The 22435-nt window shown below is 35.0% G+C and overlaps 2 protein-coding genes across 2 annotated transcripts; one reads left to right on the forward strand and one right to left on the reverse strand.

Annotated features, from left to right (window-relative positions):
* The first annotated feature begins 10789 nt into the window (after positions 1–10789).
* On the forward strand, positions 10790–13917 carry LOC101222748 (proline-rich receptor-like protein kinase PERK1). Its single transcript, XM_004150004.3, has 7 exons — positions 10790–11537; positions 11632–12156; positions 12249–12335; positions 12427–12497; positions 12649–12725; positions 12843–12990; positions 13120–13917. The coding sequence occupies exons 1-7, from the start codon at positions 10994–10996 to the stop codon at positions 13585–13587; spliced, it is 1920 nt and encodes a 639-aa protein (XP_004150052.1). The 5' UTR covers positions 10790–10993; the 3' UTR covers positions 13588–13917.
* Positions 13918–14458: 541 nt separating this feature from the next.
* LOC101222509 (subtilisin-like protease SBT6.1) lies at positions 14459–20816 on the reverse strand. Its single transcript, XM_004150003.3, has 10 exons — positions 20098–20816; positions 19604–19732; positions 19323–19475; positions 19023–19139; positions 17778–17962; positions 17102–17365; positions 15953–17021; positions 15004–15501; positions 14856–14916; positions 14459–14776 (listed from the first exon to the last, which is right to left on the reverse strand). The coding sequence occupies exons 1-10, from the start codon at positions 20665–20667 to the stop codon at positions 14685–14687; spliced, it is 3138 nt and encodes a 1045-aa protein (XP_004150051.1). The 5' UTR covers positions 20668–20816; the 3' UTR covers positions 14459–14684.
* Positions 20817–22435: the final 1619 nt, after the last annotated feature.

A 22435-nucleotide genomic window follows, 5' to 3' on the forward strand; every position in this document is an offset into this window, starting at 1 on the left:
AAATGATTGGGTGTAATACAGCAAGAGAAATCTGGTTAACTCTTGAACAAACCTATTCCTCATCAAACACAGCCAAAATTATGCAACTAAAAGGACAATTGCAGAATCTGAAAAAGGGAAACCAATCAATTAGAGACTATACAGCAAAGGTGAAGAATCTTGTTTCAGCTTTAAAAGAGGTAGGTTGTCTTATCTCTCTACAAGAACACACAATATATATTCTTTCAGGATTAGGGTCAGAATATGATCCTATAGTCTCTGCTATATTTGCAAATCCAAATCGAAACCACTTCAAGAAATTATCTCACTTCTAATGGGTCATGAGAGTAGAATTGAAAGAAACTCATTAATAAATATTGATGGTACTCAACCTACTAGAAATCTTGTTTCTGAAAATGTTGATAAGAAACAAGGACAAAGCCAAGAGCAAAGAAATTAGGGGCAAAGTCAATGGAACCAGTGGCAAAATAGCAACGACGAGGACGAAATAATAATAATGGTGGAAATCGAGGAAGAGGGAAAAAACTTTTGAATAACTCCATACCACAATAACAAAATTGTGGAAAATTTGGCCACACAGCCATGAGATGTTATTCTTTATATGACCCAAACTTTCAAAAACAGTTCACTGGTAATACTCCATCTGGAATGCCAAGGTTCAATAACCAGAATTAGTTCGGAAATAATCCCCATCAAGCTTATATGACTTCAACTTCACAAGACAACAATAGAAATGGATGGTATCCGGACACTAGTGCAACTAATCACATCACAAATGATCTTGCTAACCTCAATTACAGCACAAACTACAGCATAGTAGAACAAGTTCATGTTGGTGATGAAACATGTTTAAAAATCCTAAACTCTGGTCATTCTTTCTTTATTCCTTATGATATTTCAATTTCTTTTAATAATGATTGTCCTATTCTCTCCATACCAAATCTTCTTCATGTTTCTCACATAAAGAAAAATCTCCTAAGTGTAAGTCAATTTACAAAAGATAATCACCATTTCTTTGAATTCCATCCAACCGTTTGTTTTGTTAAGTGTCAGAAAACTGAGAAAATTTTACTCCAAGGACAACTTCATGAAGGACTATATCGTTTCTCACTAGTGAAAGCTAATCCCAATTCAGAGTCAGTCACCTCTCATCAATCACAACTTGAGAACCCACATGCTCTAGTAGTCTCCACAAATCATTTTCCTCTCAATTCAAGCACTCAAACTCTTTGGCACAATAGATTAGGCCATTCATCTACTATTGTTGTAAACCAAGTACTAAACAAATGTAATATTTTCTTACCAAATCCAAATAAAATAGCTACAACTTGTCATTCATGTACTCTTCGAAAAAGTCACAAACTACCCTTTTTCAAATAAAAAAAACAAATTATTATGCACCTCTTGGGCTTGTAGAGTTTGATTTATGGGGACCATCACACACCATTTCAAGAAATGAATTTCGCTATTATATCACTTTTGTTGACATGTTCTCCCACCGCACTTGGATATATTTTCTCCAATCCAAGTCTGAAGCCTTAAAATCATTTCTACTATTCAAAAAACAAGTCGAAAACCAGTTTAATACCAAAATCAAATCTCTACAAACAGATGGAGGAGGAGAATATCGCTCATTCACTCCTATCCTAAAAATCAGTGGCATAATTCATTGATTTACATGTCCCTACACCTCTGAACAAAATGGTGTTGTCGAGAGAAAACACAAACACATTGTAGAAACCGGTCTTACTCTTCTATCTCACTCCTCACTACCTCTAAAATTTTTTGGGATGATGCTTTCTCTAGTGCAGTTTTCTTAATAAATATATTACCATCCACTGTCCTTCATGGATAGAGTCCTTTGGAAATTCTATATAAAACTACACCAAATTACTCCTCATTAAAAACCTTTGGCTGTCTCTATTTTCCATATCTCAGACCTTACAATCATTACAAAATTACAAATGAGATGTTCTCCCTGCATCTTTATTGGATATAGCCACAATCATAAAGAATACAAATGTCTAGATAATTTAGGAAAAGTTTTTGTCTCTAGGCATGCAATATTTGATGAACATGCTTTTCCTTTTGCTACAAAAACAACCATACCTCACAACATACACAACCAACCTACTTCATCCCTCTCTGTACCCATCCTAGCACCTCAACCACCAAGCACCCCTGACCAAAATACCACCTTAGAGTCACCCAATCACACCCATTTATCAAACCGCATCTCATCCAAACTCACCTAATCCCGATCAAACCATCTCCAGTCAACCAAGTGAACCTGTTCCACCATCACAAACCTGTGCTACTACCAATGTACATCAAATGGTTACAAGATCAAAGAATGTGATTCGAAAGCCAAAAACTTATATCACATAATTACATGACATAGAACCTCACTCTGCCAAAGAAGCATCAAAATGTCCTCACTGGGTCGAAACAATGAATGAAGAATACAGAGCCCTAATGAAAAACAGTACTTGGGAACTAGTTCCTATACCTCCTAATAAAAAAATAGTTGGCTCAAAATGGATTTTCAAAGTAAAGAAAAACTCATATGGATCCATCACAAGATACAAAGCACGGCTAGTGGCTCAAGGCTTCCACCAAACAGCAGACATAGATTATTCAGAAACTTACAACCCTGTGATAAAGCCTATAACCATTCGAGTTATATTAACTGTGTCTCTTGCACATAACTGGTAGATTAGACAATTAGACATAAACAATGTCTTCCTCCATGACATTTTAACAGAGGAAGTATACATTGAACAACCTGTTGGTTTCATGGTTGAAAGTAACTCACAGAAACCACTAGTGTGCAAACTAAAGAAAGCCTTATATGGCTTGAAACAAGTCCTAAGGGCATGGTTTGACAGATTAAAAACTTTCTTGTTATCTCAAGGTTTCACAAACTCAAAGGCTAGTTGCTCACTGCTTATGAAACTAACAAATGGCTCCTCATGTTACATTTTGATATATGTAGATGACATCATCATAACTGGTTCCTCAAGACATGACATTGACAAACTGATCTATCAAATGAATGACACTTTATCCTTGAAAGACTTTGGAAAGTTAAGCTACTTCTTCGGAATAGAAGTTTCTTACCCAGAATCTGGTGGACTATTCTTATCCCAAGAAAAATACATCACAGAGATACTACAAAGAACAAAGATGACTGATGCAAATCCTATTGCAACCTCTATGATCAGCTCTACCATCTTATCATCTAAAGGTAGTGAAAATTTTGAAAATTCCCATATGTACAGAAGTATTGTAGCAAGACCTGAAATAACTTACTCAGTGAACCATGTCTGTCAATTTATGCATAGTCCAAAACTATCACATTGGCAAGCAGTGAAAAGAATCCTTTGATACCTCAAAGAAACATTGAAACATGGGTTGCTACTAAAGGAACCTACCCACTTTACACTTCAGGCCTTTGTTGATGTTGATTGAGCATTAGATCTTGATGACAGACGCTCAACATCTGGAATATGTGTGTATTTTTGTGAAAATTTAATCACTCAGGGATCTAAAAAGCAACACACTGTGTCTAGATCAATTACTGAAGTAGAACTTTGCTGCCTTGCAAATACAGCCACTGAAGTTGTATGGTTAGCCTCTCTCTTCAAAGAACTGAAGATCCTTCCACCAAAACAACCAATATTGCGGTGTGACAATCTTGGAGTTGTTCACCTAAGCGCAAATCCAATACTTCACTCAATAACAAAACATGTAGAGCTAGACATTTATTTTGTGAGAGACCTTGTTCTACAACCAAAGATTACAGTTCAACATCTTCCAGTAACAGCTCAAGTTGCAGATATACTGACCAAGCCACTATTTGCACATTCCTTCATTCCACTTCGAGTGAAACTAGGTGTTACACATGTTGCAGATATTGGCTTGAGGGGGGATATTAAGGCTGCTCAGTAAGAAAACCCCAGAAAATTGTTATTAAACAGTTTAGTTTTAAAATTGTTATTAAACAGTTTAGTTGTTTACTGTTATTAAACAGTTTAGTTGTTTACCGTTATTAAACAGTTTAGTTGTTTCAATTTTAGTTTAGTTGTTATACAGTTTTTCTGGTACATTTTCCTTTATAAAAGAAAATGCATTGTATCTAAATAATTCAGTTAAGAAAAATAAATTCAAACCTTTACTCTCTAGATTTTCTCTTTCTTTATCACACACATATATATATTTGCTTAATAATAGTTGTTGTGTTTGAACTTTAAGCTTTCATATATTTGATTTATGTATGATCAAAACATTTCTTGGTGGGTTCAAAATCTTATTAATAATTATAATTGATGTCTTTGACTTAATAGAAGCTTTTTTAAAAGGAAAATTGCATTGAAGTGACAAAATCATTTAGAAAATACGACTCATGACACTTATTTTTTGCATATTGCGACTATGGCAAAATTAGTGATATCAGATGACTACCAGACGATAATCATAGGACTATCAGACGGTAATTATCGACTTTTAAATTTACTACTTTTGCAATTCATAAAATGTAGTAACATAGGTTCTATTATCATAAACTTTTTTGCTATTTTTGTAATGGCCCTTTTTTAAAAAGTATCAGGCTAAGTTACATGAACTTAACATAAAATTTAAAATAATAAAATTTTTAAATTTAATTACAAATTTAGTTAAAATGAAAAATTTTGATTTTTAGGACAAATTGAGGGTGAAATGTCTAAATTACTCTTCATTAATTTTCCCTTTCCGTAAAACAAAACGTAAAGAAAAAAGAAAGAAACTCATTCGCGTTTTTCTCCACTTGAAAAAAACTTTCTCGCTTCTACTTCGATGTCCTACGATGAACTTCAGTTTTCGTTGATTCATTGAACATCGTCTTTCCACGATCAACGTTCACCATTGCAGTTTTCAGTTTTCGTTGGAACTTCAAAGCTTTCTTGTGGCAGTCGAAACCTCTTCTTGCGGCTTTTTCTTCGCCAAATCTCCATAGGTGATTTCCTCTTGTATGTATTTTTTTTTAAATTAAATTTATATAAATATGTGATAGTTGTTGGGTGTTTCTTAGCCTATTTGAAAATTGAAACTAGGTAGCATTCAATAGGATCAATTTCTTTAGTAAAGGTGGAAGATATAAAGTTGTAGTTTAGACTATATGTGTTGAATCCTTTGAATGGTAGGCTTTCCTCTTATTATTAATACTATAGTTTCTTCTTGTTGGATAGGTTTGGAATTGAATTCACTAAAACTAACTGAACTTTCTTTTAATCCCTCTTAGCCTCTGATTTTATAGATTAGTATTTCTTTTTGCTTGAATTGTCTCATCATCATGTGTCAGTAGTTTTGCACTACTTAGAAATTTCAATACCAGTTTATCATATATGCTACTGCATCATTTTAGAGCTTCTCAAGGAGATGGTGGGCAACCATGTTAGTAGAAAAACTTTATTACAAGTTCTTAGTATTTGCTTGAGTGAGAAAGATTCTTTTCGGGTTTACTGTTAAAGGATATATGATCATTCATATAGATTTCTAGAAGAAAATAGCTCTAAAATCAACACTCTCTAACATGCTTTATAAAGACAACCTCAAAGCATCTTTCCTTCAAAGTATTACATACTTCAAAGAAAAATGCAACATTTATATATGCCTAGGAATCATTCAAGGTGTTACATATATGTCTAGGAGTGCAAGCAATTCAGTTTAGTAAGTCTCTTATGCACTTATGTTTTATCTTGCATGCATCTCGCATGCATCTTGCACATTCCAATATTTCACTATGGGTTATGAAATCAAATTGCTACCTCTCCTAAGCCATTTGTCCTAAGCCATTTGGAGTGTTTCTATATATGTTTAGTAAGTCTTAGACCCTTATATTTTATCTCATACACCTCTCACACATTCCAAACTTTCATTATGCATTTCGAAATCAAATTGCTACCACTCCTCTACCATTTGGAGTGATTATGTGCATGCTTAATAAGTCTCTTAGGCCCTTATATTTTATCTCGCACACTGATAACTTGTAGAAATACAAGTTATGGTAGCCTTTTAAGTGAAATAATGAAGTCTTACCGTATGAAAATAAAAGAAAATAGATAAAAAAAAGTTGGCTATTTGATTACTCTACAGAAAGTTAACGCAAAAGAACCTCATCCTTGTTTTACTATGTTTAAGTGCTCTTATCGTAGGATTCTAAGCGAAGAAGAGTGAAGCTCAGTGAATAGCATGTTCTACGTGAGGAGACCCAGCCAACCTCTTCAGCATGAGGAAGTACATGTTAGGCAATTAAGCCGCTAGCAAACAAAAGAGGTTGGCATGAAAGTCATAAAATGATGACTCGGACATACTGTGCAACATAGCTACAACTTTTCAAAGATCTTAATGGCTCGTACCGCCCTATCAACACTAATCCTTGTATAAGTAAGGATTAGCTACTGTTATTGTATTTGAGATGATCATATACAAATTATAACTTAACTATGAGTATTTACATCTCGAGAGGCGAGCAAGTATGACAGAAGCGCTAAGAGGTTGCTCGCATTAATTCTTAGTTAATACATGCTTTGTGTCACCTCAAGGTATTGAAGCATTATTTGTTGCAAGTGGTTGATTCAATTTTCCTTCTTCACCATGACTATGTTGAGTTCATATTTCATTACGTCATACCACGATGATCATTATGCATCGCCAAGCACAGTAGTGTAAATAGTTCGATAAATAGTATATTGTTCATATTTTTAATGTATAGTGAATATCGCATGATTTAGTAAAGTGATTAGATAAACTAGGAGCTTAGATTCCCTGTGTTCGACCTTGGACTTTCCAGGAAACCTCTCTTCACTTATACTTGGGTGATAGAGAGGAAAACTTGTGTGCAACAATGTTTGATCATCATATTAGCAACACATGAATAAGAGTGCACCTTTTATCGCATGATCCTATTTCGTCGGCCGTTAGTCTGTAAGGTATAACCAATCATGTTAGATATAAGAGCATAACACTTAAGGAATTAAAGCACGCGACTTGAAATAACAAATAAAAGCACCGTAAATCACATAAGCACAAGTATATAATTCATTTGAGATTAAACATTTGAACTTAAGAACCTACAAGATGAATAAATAATAACAAATAACTTGCTAACATGCTTTGAAAAAACTTTGAAACAATCCTCAATCAACTTAAGACAATTAAAAATTATATTAGGTTTATGCATTTAAGATTCAAATGTTCCAGCAAAAGAAGAGAGAAAAAAAACTATATATAACACAACACAGTTTGGAGGAAAAATAACAAAAAAAAAAAAAACAAAAAACCTAAAAGCTTATGGACCGCTTGGTAACGTTCTCATTCCCTGTTTTCTATTTATGTTTTAATTTTTTAAGAAACAGATGTGTTTGGTAACGTTCCCTGTTTCTCGTTCTAAAAAAAGTAGAAACGTTTCTCATTTTATACGGAATTATTGGAAAAAAAAAAGTAGTTTCTCAGGTTCCGTTTCTCAATTATTTTTATTGGTTGTGTTTTTCTTTTCCTTTTTCTCAATTATTTCTATTGGTTTTCTTTTCCTTTTTTCCCAATAATTTTTATTGGTTTCCTTTTCCTTTTTCTCACTTATTTTTATTGGTTTCCTTTTCTTTCTTCTCAATTATTTTTCTATTTCCTTTTTCTTTTCCATTTTTCCATGTGATTTTCTTTTTCTTCCTTCTATTTCCATCTTCTTCCCTAAATAACCCCTCTCTATATGGTTTCCTTTTTCTTCTCCTCATATCTTCATTGTCTTTTCCAAATAACCATCGTCTTCCTCTTCCTCTCAATGTTTTGGTCATCTTCCTCCTTACTTCTCATCGTCTTCCTCTACGTGATGTCTTCCTCTTCACTGGATCTGAGTTTTTCCCTTCTTACGGATTTGAGTTTTGGCTGAATTTGTGTTTTCGCCGTGGATTTGTGTCTTCCTCTTCGTCGTGAATTTCAGTCCTCTTCTTCATCGTGGGTTTTCATCTTCCTCCTCGTCGGCTCTATCCTTCAAATCTCAATCTTCATCTTGATCTTCATAAGATTACTAGAAGACCTTCCTATCTAAGTTTGATAAAATAAATGGTGTAATGTTTAATTGAATTAGATGTGAATAAAATAACATGAACAAAATAAAAAATAGATCTCGAATAAAATAATAAGAAAACAAGAAACAATTATCAAATACATTCATGTGCTTGTTCTAAAAAAAGAAGAAACGGAGAACTGGGAACATGAAACAAGAAATAGGAAACCAAAATGTTACCAAATGGTCTCTTATTGGACAATACGAGAACTTGATCAAAATTTGCTAAATAATCTATAGAATCAGAAGAGAGATAAGGAGAAGGGAGTTTGAAAGAGGTCGGAGAGATTGAGAGGCTAGAGATCGAGAGTTTGGTTTTAAACTGAAAGGAAAACTAATGAAGTGTAATTTAGACATTTCACCCTCATTTTGTGCTAAAACTCAATTGGTTCAAAACCAATCTAAACAAAATTTATCTCTCCAATTTGGACTCTTTTTTTTTTTCTTTTCGGCAATTTTCCAACTTTCCTCACTTTTCATAAATATCCAAGCATATTATCCACGTGCATTTTATGTCTATAAATAAAGTGCTTTTTTAAGTCAAAATACCATCTTATATTTATCTCTTTAGTTAGCCCTCACATTTACAAATATACCATTTTAGTTCTCCTTTTAATAAATTTTGTTGAGACATTTTATTATCTAACTGAATTTTTAATTATAAATTAAATATTATTATTATTATTCAACCCTTTTTTATCATTCATAAAAAAAAAAAAGGCATTTCTTTTGTAAAAATACATTTAATTTTAAAAATAAATTATTTAAGAAAAACTAGAGTGTCGAATGACATTTTAATTATAATAAATTTCTCAAAATATATAGGGTATTTTAGTAATTATGACATCCAGTTCGTCACCCAAATTTAACTAGAATTCCCCCTATAATTAAAATTGAAAAAAAGAAGAATAAAGAAAAGTAAAAGAAGTTGAAGCAAGGTTGAGAAGAAAAATCTTTGGGCTTTTGGTCACATAATTGTTTATGCGAGTGGATTTATTAATGGGTGAGGGGCACGTGCCCTGTTTCACATTTCTGATTTTTTATATTTTAATATTAGTTTTAAAGTGTCAAATTACAATATATCTTAAAAACTGTGTTATTTTATTATATTCTGACTTTGATACCGTGGTTGCTTCTTTTTTCTTTAGTTCAGCGTATCCCCACTAATTAATGAATAAGAGAAAATTATATTAGATGGGTTTTAGATCTTCTTAAATTAAATCTGATGTGTATTATAATAAAAATAATAATAATTTGTGTACATATAAAAATTAAAACATATTGCTTTATTGTGAATGTGGTGTGTCTTTTTGTTTTGTTTCATTCTCTTCCAATAGAGGTGTGGTACGACGTCCAACAACTTCCCTTTTTAGTACATTAACACTCTATCAAATTGTAAATCTATTACTATTCTTCTTTTTCCTTCTACAAATATTACTACCAGGAGTTCTTATATTTGTAATATTTTTCGTATTTAATGTGACAAATCTACTCTTACCTCCTATATTATTTCTTTAAACTAGTTTTAAGTGTTTTTTTTTTAAATAAAGTGTAAAAATATTTACATCGTATAGGATAATTTTGAAAAATAATAAGAACCCACAAGTTCATAACGTGAAATAACAAAAATATCTTGTGATTAATCGGTAACGCGCCTCAAAAACTATTTTGTACACAATCTAAATAGTCTTGTACCCCCGTCTAAGCAATCTTATACTGTTGTACTAAATTTAAACAATCTATTAGTGATAATGGTTTGTCTCTGTCTATCCAAGATAGACAACTGATGATGAGACTTTCTTTTTAAAAGTTACATTTAGATTTTTCTTTAAAAGAAAAAATAAGAATGCGATATATATGAGACAAATATATGTATAGATATTTTCTTAGGTAGATAAAGTTGGGTGCCTCAGTCGGTTTTGTTTGTTTGCCCGGAGATGGAGATGGAGATGGAGATGGAGATGGAGATGGAGATGGAGATGGAGGTTTTGTGGGAGAAGCAATGAATATGGATGTTGATTTGGATGATCCAATATTGAATCCTTCCCCTCCCACTATTTCTCAACTAATCTTCAAAAAATTAAAACTCCATTTGTCCATTTGAAGAATGTTATGAGAGAGAGAATTAAATTCAAAGTTTTGATTGAAGTAATAAATTGACTGCCTTAATTAAAAAAGAGGAAAGAAAAAAGGGTGTAGTATTTGATAGGTGGAGGGAACCCAAGGTCCACCATTTTTTCATTTTTGGGAAAAACATATGAACTTCCAGTTCTATATATATATTTTGTAGGTTTTGCAAATTTTTAAAAAGTTAGGAGTTGAAAAAGTTAAGAAACAAAAAATATAAAATTTGAAATTCTAATATAATAATATGCTCTCGGATGATTTTAGTTTTGTAAAAAAAAGTTGAATTATGGGGGAGGGGGTGATTAGGCATATATTCCCCCAAATAAAAAATGAACATAAATATAAAAGAGGGGGAGGAAAGAAAAATGAAAAAATATAATTTGATATCACACTTTCAGCTCCCTTGGAAAGTAAATTAAAAACAAAAATAATCCAAAATGCGAAAGGGAAAGCAAAGGAGAATTAAACGGAGAATTAAACGGAGAAATTGGCGGGTCTTGTGGGTCCCACTATCTTAACATTATTTCTTTTTTCTCTCTTTTTAAAAATATTGCTTCCGAGTCGACAGCTCACACAACTGCTTTACAAATTATAGATTTGGTATTCTTCTTCTTCTTCTTCCTCTTCTTCTTCTTCAGCTTTACTGCACGTATTTCCAATCTTCCTTCACTTCTCTTCTTAATATGAACCACACCCATTTCCTTCCTTTCTTCTTTTGCCTTCTCTTCCTCTCTTAACTCATATTGTTTCTCTTTTGGACAAATGTCGTCTCCCTCTCCAACTTCGCCGCCCGCCACTAACACTACCTCACCCCCAACTCCCACCACCAGCGCACCACCTCCGGCAACCCCATCTCTCTCACCGCCTCCTCCCGACTCTGCCTCTCAGCCTCCTCCTGCTTCTTCATCCCCGCCACCTTCCACTACAACTTCCCCGCCACCTCCGGATAGTTCCACTCCATCTCCGCCTACTTCTTCTCCTTCACCGCCAACCCCACCTTCCACCTCTTCGCCTCCGCCTCCCTCTACAAACTCGACTACTTCCCCACAGCTGCCTAGTCCGACGCCTCCTTCGGGTTCTGGTACACCTGCCAGTCCCGGAGATGATCTTCCCGGAAGAGATCTGCCTCCGCCGTCTTCCTCACCGTCGTCGGGAGTTTCGGCTGGACTTGTGGCTGGAGTCGCCATTGCTGGAGTGGTGGTGGTTGTTGTGGCGTTGATTATTAGGTTTTTGTGTATGAGAAAGAAGAGAAGACGCGACGAAGAGGCTTACTACCGGCCGCCGCCGCCACCCCCGTCGTATAAAGGTCAGAACGGTCAAATATATTCCAGATTTCTCAACTAAACCCTAAAATGAATTGTGGAATTTGTAATTAACTTTTATGAACAATTGAATCTCAGATGGCCCATATGGTCAACAACAGCACCACTGGCAATCACATCCCCCGCCGCCGGCGGATCATATTGTTGGGGCAGTGCCGAAGCCATCTCCTCCACCAGCACCACGGCCACAGCTGTCACCTCCGATTATAAACAGCAGTGGAGGCTCTGGATCTAATTATTCAGGGTCTGAAAATTCGCTTGTTCCTATCCCATCTTCTATTCCCTTAGGCTTTTCACAAAGCAGCTTTACTTATGAAGAGTTAGCAATGGCGACAGATGGGTTTTCAGAAGCCAATCTCCTTGGACAAGGTGGGTTTGGTTATGTGCATAAAGGGGTTCTTCCAAATGGAAAGGAAGTGGCAGTGAAACAACTTAAAGCTGGAAGTGGGCAGGGAGAACGTGAATTTCAAGCTGAAGTGGAAATAATCAGCCGTGTTCATCATAGACATCTTGTTTCCTTAGTTGGATATTGCATTACTGGCTCCAGAAGATTGCTGGTCTATGAATTTGTTCCTAACGACACGTTGGAGTTTCACTTGCATGGTATACCCTTTTGCTATTTGGGTTGATCTGATATGTTTTATTGTTGGGAGATTTGAAAATCTTGACTTAATAGAGTAACTCTGATTTTTCAGGGAAAGGACGACCCACCATGGATTGGCCAACGAGATTGAAAATTGCTCTTGGATCTGCCAAGGGATTGGCTTACCTTCATGAGGATTGTAAGTATATTGTGTTTGTGATAAGATGTGTTCTGGCTTCTGGGTTTGTACAGTTCATGTATTGAAAGGAAGCTTGTGATGTAATGTCCAGGTAATCCTAAGATCATTCATCGTGACATCAAAGCAGCAAATATACTTTTGGATTTGAAATTTGAAGCAAAGGTGATAATGGGATCTTTCTGAATTCTTGAATTTGAATATATAATAAAGTTGACTCTGTTCAGGTTACTGACCAAGTAGAAGACTGAGATTTCTTCTCTTCTAATGAAATGGGTATGTTGCTGATATGTTAAATTTGATATCTTTTTTCCAGGTTGCTGATTTTGGGCTTGCTAAGTTGTCTTCTGATGTTAATACCCATGTTTCAACCCGAGTCATGGGAACTTTTGGGTATGCACTCTCGAACCACATTCAATTCATGCCATCAATCTGAGTGATGAATTCGTGATAAACTGATAAACCATATTTCTGTGTTCTCGAATTTGATATAATGGTTACTCCATTCAGATACCTTGCTCCAGAATATGCTTCAAGTGGGAAACTCACCGAGAAATCAGATGTCTTCTCCTTCGGAGTGATGCTTTTGGAGATGATTACTGGACGTAGACCTGTAGATACGACTCAATCATTCATGGACGATGGATTGCTCGATTGGGTAAGCCCATTAGACATTAGCCCTTAGCCCTTAGCCATTAGCCATTAGTCATTTTTGTTCAAATTAAACATCTATGCAAACCTTCCTCAGACATCTGGAAACTAAATCAACCCATCTTGTCAATTTCAGGCAAGGCCGTTACTACTTCGGGCCACGGAAGATGGGCACTACGACAGTTTAGTAGATCCAAAGCTGAGAGATAACTACGACCACAATGAAATGGCTCGCATGGTTGCTTGTGCAGCTGCCTGTGTGCGCCATTCTGCGAGGCGCCGACCACGGATGAGTCAGGTGGTTCATGCTCTTGAAGGTGAATCCTCACTTTCTGATCTTAACGAAGGGATTCGGCCTGGACATAGCACTGTCTACAGTTCTTATGGAAGCTCTGACTACGACACAGCTCAGTACAATGAGGACCTGAAAAAGTTCAGGAAGATGGCGTTGGCAAGTCAGGAGTATGGCAGTGAGTACAGTGAGCAGACGAGCGAGTATGGTTTGTATCCATCTGGGTCGAGTGGCGATGGCCAAACAACCAGGGAAATGGAGATGAGAACGACGGGGATGAAAGAAAGTGGAGGTTTTAGTGGAAGCTCATGAGGAGAGGAAGCAAAGAAGCACTGATTCTGTAATGTGTACAATCTACAACACCTTTCTTTCGTTCTTTTGGATTTAGTTTTTGAATTATAGGAATTCTTTCAAATGTAAGCTGAGTTTGTAAAACGGAAGAGCGTTTTAAGATTAAAGATCGGATTAGATCTTGTCTTAACAAAACAAAACAAGTTATAAGATGGATTTCGATTCTTTTATTTGTTATCTACTGCATTCTGGATTTTTGTACAGTCCAAAATGCACTTCAAATCTTCATGTACTCTTTGTTTGCAGATATCCCAAGAATTATACATCGGTTGATATGAGAGTTTTTTTTCACTCAAAGTACTTCGGTGGTGAGCTGTTTACACCTTTTATCAGGTCTACAAATTACATCTTTCAAGTCCTTCGCTGGTGATCAAAGTATTTCAGTGTGCATTATCATGTCATTGTCGAACGGAAACTTATAGAAGTTAAAATATTAACTACGTATAAACAATCATAATACAAATATTCTTTGTTACCAAATTCTTGTGGAGAAGTGCCACTAAACAAACAATGAAGCATTTAGATTTAAATTGGAAGTTGCCTAACAATTAGAACCTTGCTTCCCTGGAATGGGATTCAACAATCGAGCACTAAGGTTACTAATTCGTAATGAAAAAATTGTGATCAGGATCAATTTTGATCAGACATGTTTCAAATCTTATTTGATTACGATTGTAAGCTATTTATTTTGCATTGGTAGTATACTTGTTATAAACCAATAACTATGACAGATTCGTAATTTTTCTATTGCAACAATATTCTCTGGGTGGTCCAACGTAATAAACATGTTGTATTTGTTGATCATAAATTTAGTTGTGAATCCGACCTTCCATTAGGATAATGATAAAGTAATTGCTTCTTTAAATTGATCAGCGAGTGTAAGAAAATAATGTATCGCCCTCAAATTTTCTACTCTCCGTTGTATCATAGTTATTGTATCATATCTCTACAACTACGGGTACTGCACAGCATTTATGCGTCTAATTTTACACCAAAAATTCTTTCATGGAAGTAAGTATATTATACTTCAAAAACTACATCAAAAATTTTCCTCTTAACTATATATTGGAAAAACGTGCAGATCCAGATCCTCTTCGTCGCCGTCGTCGCTTCTGTCTAATCCGCCAAAAGCTCAAAAGGAGAAAAAGCCCTAAAAGAGTAGAAACCGAGTGAGGTATACATTTAGGAAAAGGAAACCAATTCAGGAGCAACGAGGAATATATAATGACCTGTTAATGCAACTACAGCAGGAACAAGCCAATGATTAGGAACAATCAACGGCATGTCAGGCTGCGAGGAAGAACAATTAAGAATCATATTGATGAAATAATATATATTAGTAATTTGTCTCAAATCGACGGGAAAGTTTAACCTCACCTCATCCCGGTAGAACAAGCTTAAATATCGGTTTCCATATGTATCACTTCGGTCTTTTGAAGACGACTTCGGAGGTCCCATTGAAGAACCTTCTGAAGTAGAATTCAAGCCTCGTCCCAAGTCAATTACAGGAAATCCAGGAAGTCTTCGATTTCTTCCCCGGACTTGTATACTGTATCCCTTGGTCCCCCATACTTCAAACCTAGAATCACTTCTGCATATCAATTCCTTTCGAGCAACGGCAGAATACAAAGAGAAATTTACATCACTTCTTCGAGATGGTAGTTTGCTGTCTTCTAGATACAGAGGTGAATTTCGTTTGGAAAACTTGGTGAATAGTATCGGATCTCTAATATTTGCACTTGTAAAATCTAATATTTTTCTCAGCAGCCAATAGCAATTTGTAACCATATGGCTGCTATCTAGACAATTGGAATCTCCATAGACTGCAATGCGGCCTTCTCCTGCCTCTAATAGGCCAAGAATCGGAAAGTCAGCCTGCATTTGTTGATGAACAGTTAGCTTAAAGGAATTACAAAGATCACAATATGAAAGGATGAATGCAAGACCTTTATATGGAAGAATCTCGATGTCAAGAAGAAAACATAACAAATCTATAATCCAAGCATGTAAACATTCTTTCTGACAGTCTCGAGATATTTAACTATTTAAATGTTCTTTACAAGTCTTCTGTGGTGTCATGCTCCTTTCGCAGGAACCAAGAAACTAACTTATCACACATTAAATAGATATGCTGCTGCTCAACTTATTAATTCTCTCTTGTGCAAGATATTAACTGTTTTAAGGATCTATTCAACTAAAATACAGAGTTGTTCCTCATTACTTAATTTTCAAAATAGGAAACTGGTTATTTAGTCAAATCTGAAAAGATTTTTGGTCCCACAAAAATTATTTTAAGATGAAATTTCATAGAGATGCTTATGACTACCTTACTCATGCTAGATGTTAGTATGCTCTGAGCTGCCCCACTCTCTGAGCTATCAACGAAAGGGAAACTATGCATATAACCACCTTGTGGAAACCTCACAATATCTGTTCCTGACGCATACCGACTCTGTTCACCGTCAATAGAAAAATCACCATTCAAAATCTTATCCCCGAAAGCAATGCCAAATGGGGCTAAGAGATCATTGAGTGCAGGAATATTTGCACCTCCAGTAACTGGTGTCCACCAACTTCTTGTGTTATCATCAAAGAATCTCATCTTTACCATTGTTTCTACATTATACCATTCGGAAAACACAGCCAATCCCAATCCAGTAGTCATAACATCGTCTCTCAACTTCTCAATTTCCTCTTTGAAGTATTCGTCTTCAAGATCCACTAGTAGAAGTGTTCCATATTGACGAGCATCAAAGCATGTAAGAGGAGAACCAAGGGTTTCAACATAGTACCCAGCATCTCTTAACATGTTAAACATGATATGAAAATTTGTGTGCAGGTGGTCTCCATGCCAGTCCAGAATGTCATTGCGTACATCCAAGGAATCTCTAGGAATATAACCAGGAGGATATTTGATATTATGAAATTGATCCCATAAAATTCGTTTTGATCTTGGAGGTGTAGGAACTACTTTTAGCTTCAGCTGTAGGACACAAGTACTAATCCTGCGGTTCTTCTCGCCTCTTGATGGAGGACTATATACTGTTAGAGTCACATTGCCCTCAATTTCTCCAGAAAATTGTGCACCTTCTTCCTTAATTTGCATATGAAGTGCAATATAACCAGTCCATGGCCAAATGACCTTAGAATAAGTGAAGTGAATACTTAAGAGATTGCCTTCTTCATCAGAAGGGTGCCAAGTTGGTTGACCTTCAACATAGCCAATTACACCCATACCATTCAAAATGGTAGCATTGAAAATAATAGGCATCGCACCTGCATAAAGAGGTTGGCGGCAAAAGGGCCATGTATAAGGGCAATCTGTATAGTCAAGAACACCAGGGAAGATACTTGCCCTGGGTTGGTAGCTCTTAAGTACTTCATACGATTCTAACCTGAGAATATTCAGAGAAATAAGAATACACTCTAGAAGCAAAACATATAAAGAAAAACAACAATGAGAGTTTAAACCTACAGATCAACTCTGCCAGCTCCTTGCTCATACATATTAGGACCAGCAAGCTTTGCAGCCCCCTCAACAAGTGCTTGTTTCATGCTGGCTGGATTTAAAATAACCTTCCGCTGGCTTTCAGGGATGACACTAACAAGTAGACATACCACACCAGCAACAACAGGACTAGCGACACTAGTGCCTGATAAACTTTTGCATCCAGTACTAATTTTGGATCCCATAATTTCCCGACCATATGCAACAACATCGGGCTTCACACGACCATAACTGTACAAATGACAAGTTTGAGAGTGTCAATATGGACCGAAAGAGGGAACGAAAAAAAGAAAGTACAGTAGTATAACTGTATAAGGTAAAATAATTTAGTTTAATGATTGTGGGGGTGGAGAATCAAACCATGATCTTTGCGACGTAATTGGAGCCTTAATTGATATAAACCCATTTATCTATATATTGGACAAGTAGTCAAAACTTTATGGGCTTAAGTTTGAATTTCAATGCATCCAACACATCTGCTTCATAGAAGGCCAAATTCCAATGAAAGGAAGGTAATAAATCATTGCCAATATTACCAAGCAAGCAATAGCTATAACATTTTGAAACTGCTCAAAATATCTGAAGGAGATAGGAGTAAAATATACTGAAGGAACTTTAAGAGTCTAAGCAAAGTGTAATCTACCCATGAGGCATCTCCCAAGTAGTCATGCCACGTGAGGAAAATGAAGCAATATGATCATTGTAGTCAATACCCCCAACACCAATGACATCACTCTGATCTGCAGGATTGTTTAAAGTCCCATAAAGTGGTCCATCATTTCCAATTGCAGAAACCATGATGATATTATTTGCTGTTATTTCCCAAATCTGGCAGACAAATAAAAAGTTTAACATACAATGATGATGCCATAATTGCACTCATTAGCCTGCGGTGACACGCATGATTATGTTAAGTCTAATGCATAGAAATTCAATTAATTGGAAATAATTTTCTGATGCCCAGATCAAAGGCCTCAATTTTTTAATATGTTACAACCTGAAAGCCAAAAGTTTAAACTACTGATACAACAATATACGAAACCAAATACTCAATAAGCTAATAAATCTTCTGACGAAACTTCATTAAGAGATTCTTTCAATGAGAAAGTCTTCAACCGCATGTTCATCGATGATCATGTTATAATTTAATATTAATAAAACTGCAAGACTATAATTCAATTAATTGGAAATAATTTTCTGATGCCCAGATCAAAGGCCTCAATTTTTTAATATGTTACAACCTGAAAGCCAAAAGTTTAAACTACTGATACAACAATATACAAAACCAAATACTCAATAAGCTAATAAATCTTCTGACGAAACTTCATTAAGAGATTCTTTCAATGAGAAAGTTTTCAACCGCACGTTCATCGATGATCATGTTATAATTTAATATTAATAAAACTGCAAGACTATATAGGTCGTCCAATAATTGTAAACATATAGGTTAAATTACAGGGTTAGTCTCTAAACTTTGAACTTTTAAAAGTGTAATAGATTTTTAACAAAGTCAAAGCGTTTAAAAACTAATTGATCTATTAGATATAAATTTTGAGTCTAATAGATTTATGAACTTTACAAGATTTAAAAGTTCGCAGAATGAATTTTGTATTTAACCTAACATATATCATGAAGAAAGAACTAGCAGTACCCCAACAATAACACATTTAAATGATTTCATTAATGTTTGTAATAGCAATGCTAACTGTAACCTGAAAAGAAGGTAAATAATTTTATTTAATAGCCAACTCACATGTAGGAGATATTTATTTGAACGGACATTCAGCAATTAATTAACCTCAAACCAAAAAAGAATTAAGTCGTATTCAGTTGAAAACTTATTTTTCCAGATCACCAAATTGCAATCAGACAATCAAAGAAAAATTACCTTCTCTACAAATGGAAGATCCAAGTAATCTGGTCCACCAATGCTTAAATTTAATACATCCATATTTGTGGCAATTGCATAGTTGAATGCATCAAGGAACCATGAAGTGTACGACACCTGCAATAGGCTGAATACACACTTTTCATAATCCTTCTTTTAGATGAAAAGAAACAAAAAAAAAATTCCTAATCCTTCCACCGTGCTTGAAGAAAAACCAGGAGAAATTGATATAGAACACATATTTGCAGTCAAAAGCTGTCATAAACACTGACATATTGAGTAATGCTCAATGTGCATTACCTGTGCATCTGTAAACACACGAAAAGCATATATCTCTGTATCTGGAGCAAATCCTAGACATTCTTCATCTCCACCTGCAATGACACCAGCGACAAATGTCCCGTGTCCAAGATTATCATTTAAAGTATCTTCATTGGTCCAATTGGTTCGCTCCTGAAAATACTCAAAACTCAAAATCAATCATGTCAAATAATGGAATCTTGATAGGCGGAAATTTTCCTTTGATCTAATAATTAAACAAAAAGCATGTTGAATGGAAACAGATTCCATTATTTTATTACCTTGATATTCCTAAAGTGTGGGTGATTAGCACGAATACCAGTATCGAATATAGCCATCTTAACTTTGGAACCAGTATACCCTTTTGCCCAAAGAGAGTCTGCTCCAAATAGTGAGGTAACTTGGGATCTCTGAAATCAAGGACTGCTTCTCAGAGAAAGTTAACTAGAACCAAAATTAAAACGGGAAATGAAGGGAGACATTTAATCGTATTTTATTTGGTTTTTCACATAGAACTATGATAAATGGATGAAGTGAGATACGCATTACAGTAGTTATGATTGAATTTGGCTTATAAATATGTGAACGCTTCTTCTGAGTTACAAAAAAATCTCATTACTTAAATAGAGCTTTTCCTATAATAAAGGTCTGATATCCAAAATTCATTCTACGAGACACATGAAGCCCTCACTGCATCGTCATTTCCTCATAGCTGATGTCCGAAAGCCAAATAGAACAACAGAAAAGAATAAATTTGCCATAAAAAGAATATTACCTCCATCGACAGATGCCGTCCCCATCTATTAGAGGCATTGGTAATTGCTGTATAATGTTCTCCGCCTCCTTCTTTAAACGACATGGAGGTGAAAATCTTCCCCGGACGCTTCTTGCCATCGACAAAAGCCCCAACTCTACCCCCATCCTCCGTTAGCAAACCCCTCACATGACTTGCATCTACATTCACATCCTTGACAAGCTCCAATTCCTCAATCTCCTCAATCAGCTCCCCTCTCACTGAGTCCTCAATTGACACCAAACCGAAATCGGTTGGATACTTGGACGCAGGGTTCCGCCTCTGGATCCATTCCCAGCCGCCCGATCTAACATGCGATTCCAGATAAAACCGATGGTCCTTCGCCTTCCTGTAGTGAAGGAAGCGAACAATGTAGTTCTGCTTTCGCAGGACTTGGTTTCCGTGAGTGAGATTGTTGAAGGGAGATGGATCGAAGGTTGAGTAGTTTGGAGTTAGGGTGTGATCGGAAGAGGGTTTGAATTGGAAAAGATAGATGGAGATGAAGATAGGAAGAAAGATGGCGATGAAGGAGATAGAGGAAGAAGCGATCATGATTGCACGAAGAAGAAATGGTAAGAATTCATTGGATTGACGGGAAATGATGGACGAACTGAGTATGAAGAAGACGAGGGAAATTGGAGTTCGTGAAATTATTCTCAGGACTTTCCGATGATTGAACTTTCTTCCTCAGTGTTCTTTAGATTCCGGTATTTATATATTTATCGTCAATATTTTAGAAAAGGATGAATCCAATTCTAATATAATCGGTCATAAAATAAATTCTAATAGTTTATTATTAATATTTTTTATAAAGCTTAAAACATATTTTCAGTTTTGAAATTTATTCAAAACTAAAATCCAACCGTATATTTCGGAACCAAGAATCTTTGAAATAAGAAAGTAACACTTCTTTATCACTGAATGACTCGAATGCATGCTATCACAAAATTACAAATTAAGCGAAAAACTCTTCAAATGAGATTTCAAATTACATTCATCAAAAATCTTGTTCTTACCAATGAAAGGATAAAAACATTGTATAGGCTTATAGTAATTAATGAAAATACAAAAAGTCAAAACAAAACTTTAAATAAGTTTTCTATCTCCCAACAACTATTTTCATAGTGGTTACCCTAACTTGTCAAATTAAAACAAATGAAAATACAATAAAAATGTGATATTAACTAAATCATGAGGTCTTCAAAGTGTTGGATTCAAGAAAGCTAGATGTGTACCCCATTATCCGCTTCAACCGAAAAAACATTGACATTTAATATCCAAATGGCTATTCGTCTCTTGTATTAATGTTGTAGTTCGTCCGTATTGAAACCAGACCAAGTGAAAATTTAGTGATTAACTTAACCAAATTTTAAACACAGTTATGGAACCAAGAGGATTTAACATTTTACGTTGGGATTACCAACTGATATCAATTACTAATAAACTGCTCTTTTTATCAAGTAAAATAAATTTTAAACTTTGAAGTATAAAACATTGGAAGAATATTTGATTGTCATGGTGTATGCTTTTTTATCAAAAGAGTTTGTTTTAGAGATTCCATATGTAATTCGTTATTTGAAAAGAAAAAAAAAGTACGGATTGCAATTTCTATTTGAATTTATGAATCTATTTTCAGTTTGAATGGATGACCGATTAAAATATTTTCAACTGTCAACATTTGATTGATACAAAAGATCATTTATTATCTTTAAAATAATTTATAAATGATGTATAACAAAAAAATAAATTCTTATATACGACATGTAATTTTTTTCTTTTGGCTTATAAAAATATTTGTTGGTATTACTCATAAAATTAAAATTTTATCCACAATGGTATTTTAATATTTGGGATGGATATTGCTAAACTGAAAATATCAAACACCAAAATATACCTTCGAGAAGTGTATTATTTCTAAGAAGAGAATATTTCATCAGAACAAACCGAAAAGGTAGGGGAATAGGGAAATTACATCCAATGACAAAAACTTTTAGAAAAAAATAGCTCATGATATTAATTTTTTGTATATTGCAAATACAGCAAAATTAGTGATATTATACGACTATCGATAATTATAAGGCTATCAGATGACCATCACAAGGCTATCAGAAGGTAATTATAGGACTATCAGACGGTCATCACTTTTAAATTTGCTACTTTTGCAAATTTAGAAAATTGAAATATTGTCTTTACCTTCCTTATATTTGATTACATAGGGAAATGTTTCAATGAACTCAATCCACTTTGCGTGCCTACGATTCAATTTGCTTTGCCCCTTAAGGCGCTTCAAGCTTTCATGATTAGTGTGAATCACAAATTC

The sequence above is a fragment of the Cucumis sativus genome, chromosome 1 (assembly GCF_000004075.3).
Source record: "Cucumis sativus cultivar 9930 chromosome 1, Cucumber_9930_V3, whole genome shotgun sequence".
NCBI classification, from domain to species: domain Eukaryota; kingdom Viridiplantae; phylum Streptophyta; class Magnoliopsida; order Cucurbitales; family Cucurbitaceae; genus Cucumis; species Cucumis sativus.

What these genes read in the sequence shown, in the direction of transcription:
- LOC101222748 (XM_004150004.3), top strand. Translation starts at nt 10,994, where the DNA reads ATGTCGTCTCCCTCTCCAACTTCGCCGCCCGCCACTAACACTACCTCA. An exon ending in GCCACCCCCGTCGTATAAAG is followed by an intron (nt 11,538 to 11,631) that starts GTCAGAACGGTC and finishes ATTGAATCTCAG; the next exon opens with ATGGCCCATATGGTCAACAA. An exon ending in CGAGTCATGGGAACTTTTGG is followed by an intron (nt 12,726 to 12,842) that starts GTATGCACTCTC and finishes TACTCCATTCAG; the next exon opens with ATACCTTGCTCCAGAATATG.
- LOC101222509 (XM_004150003.3), bottom strand. Translation starts at nt 20,667, where the DNA reads ATGATCGCTTCTTCCTCTATCTCCTTCATCGCCATCTTTCTTCCTATC. An exon ending in GACGGCATCTGTCGATGGAG is followed by an intron (nt 19,733 to 20,097) that starts GTAATATTCTTT and finishes CCTTGATTTCAG; the next exon opens with AGATCCCAAGTTACCTCACT. An exon ending in GCTTGTTCTACCGGGATGAG is followed by an intron (nt 14,917 to 15,003) that starts GTGAGGTTAAAC and finishes TCTTCCTCGCAG; the next exon opens with CCTGACATGCCGTTGATTGT.